This window comes from Schistocerca nitens, unplaced genomic scaffold (genome assembly GCF_023898315.1).
Source record: "Schistocerca nitens isolate TAMUIC-IGC-003100 unplaced genomic scaffold, iqSchNite1.1 HiC_scaffold_515, whole genome shotgun sequence".
In the NCBI taxonomy this organism is placed as follows: domain Eukaryota; kingdom Metazoa; phylum Arthropoda; class Insecta; order Orthoptera; family Acrididae; genus Schistocerca; species Schistocerca nitens.
In genome coordinates this window covers 152,522-154,260 of record NW_026046048.1, presented here as the reverse complement: position 1 = coordinate 154,260, position 1,739 = coordinate 152,522, and the positions used below count along the sequence as shown (strand labels likewise).

Sequence of the window (1,739 nt, the reverse complement as noted above, 5' to 3'; positions counted from 1 at the left end):
CCGCCCGGCGGCGGGCCGCGCTGTTGTCGCGGACGTGAGCGCCCCCTGGCGGGTGGTCGGAGGCGGCGCGGTGGACGTGTGTCCGGTTGGCCAGTGCACATTGCGAGTGGCTGGCTGGCGGTCGGCGGCGAGACGGGAGAGGAGGTATGTGTCGCGGGCGCCTTTGCTGCGCTGCGTCGTTGCGTGCCTGGGCGTGCGCCTGTCGACTGTGTGTGACTGTGTTGGGCGTTGTGCCACGTACGTGTGTGCTCGGCCGAAGGCGTCGGAAGAAAAAGAGAGAGAGAGACGGGCGGGAAAGTGGGTCGGTGTGCGTGCGTCGCCCGTGATGCGATGATGTCGCGTCATGTCATGTCATGTCTTTGCGAAACGGCTGCCGAGAGGTGTGTGGTGGCGAGCGGGAATGTGCGTTTGGTGGTTGCCGGCCGGCCGGCAGTTGTTGGTGGTTCCTCCTGTGTGGTTGTTTGTGCTGCTTTGATGGCAACGTGGAAGGACGCCGGTTTTTCCGTGCCTTGCGTGTGGTTGTGTCGACGGTGACTGGTTGGGGGTGTGCGCCGATGCACGTGCCATGTTGTTATGTTTGGGTCGTGAGTGTGTTTTTGGCTGTGTTGTTGTGTACGGGAAGGGGGAGAGAGGAGGAGGCGGCGGCGGCGGCGGCGGCGGCGGGGGTGATAGTGCGTGCAGTAGTGCCGTTGCGACGGGCGTCGGGTGGAGCCGTGCGTAGTGGCGGAAAGGTGTAGGTTGCGGGAAGCGAGCCCGTCGCGTGTCGTCGTCGACGACGGGGTCGCGTGCGCTGTGAATCGAGAGTGGCGGGAAAGGGGCAGCGTGCCGCTGTGTCGTGGTCGTTAGCAGAGGCCTGTGTGCCTGTCCGTTTGTTTTCTGTCGGACGCTTGGTGCGAGGTGTTTGTTTTGTTTTGTTGCCGCCGCCGCGGTTGTTTTTGTTTGTCGGCTGTGCTGTGTCGGTGGGTCGGCGAGCTGTTTTGCGGTGCGTGAATGTGTTGGTGCAAAAGTGGCGGCGGCGTCATGGCTGCGACCGCGACGAGCCGCGGGCGCGCCATTGATGATGTTGAACACAGAGCGGCTGTGTGCAATGGGAGGCCTTGTGTACGGGTAGCGGTGTTGTCGTACGTGCATCCGGCCCGGTGCGGAAAGCGCCGTTGCGGTTGCGGGTTGCCTCTGGTCGCGACGTGTGGTGCTCGGCTTTGTGGGTTTTTTTGGTGCCCCTTTGGCCGGTGGGTGGTGTTTGTTGTTTTGTGTGTGTGTGTGTGTGTGTGTGTGTGGTCGGTCTCTTTGGCGCTCGGTATATATCTGCCTCCTGCTCGGTCTTGTTGTCGACGTCGTCTGTAGTTTTTTGCGGCTTGCCGACGACCGACCGACCGAACTACTACCTACCTGTGACAGCTACGTGTGGCGCCCGAAGGTGAACGTAACGTGACCTCGGCGCCCTTAGCCTAACCTAAGATGTCCGGCCGTAAGGTAGGTGCGGCCACCTGACGCCTCACGTCCGAACGCTTAACCTAACTTTGACGCCTAACCTAACTTTAACCCTTAACCTAACCCACGTCCACCTAACGTAACCTAACCTAACCCAAGCGACGCCAACCCTAACCTAAGGTGTTGTACACTGCGAATGTCGAAGGCATGTTATAGTCTTAGGTGGAGAGCACTACACGCAACAAGCGGCTACACGGGTAGCAGGGGTTGTGTGGCGTGGGCTGGGCGGTTTTGTTAGGTTAGATGGC

The 1,739-nt window shown here is 61.1% G+C and overlaps 1 protein-coding gene across 1 annotated transcript; it reads right to left on the bottom strand.

Moving 5' to 3' along the window:
• Window positions 1-351: 351 nt before the first annotated feature.
• LOC126232446 (uncharacterized) lies at window positions 352-1,131 on the bottom strand. Its single transcript, XM_049942702.1, has one exon. It carries the CDS (start codon window positions 1,129-1,131, stop codon window positions 352-354), a length of 780 nt encoding a protein of 259 aa, XP_049798659.1.
• Between the last annotated feature and the right edge of the window lie 608 nt (window positions 1,132-1,739).

What these genes read in the sequence shown, in the direction of transcription:
- LOC126232446 (XM_049942702.1), bottom strand. Translation starts at nt 1,131, where the DNA reads ATGCACGTACGACAACACCGCTACCCGTACACAAGGCCTCCCATTGCA.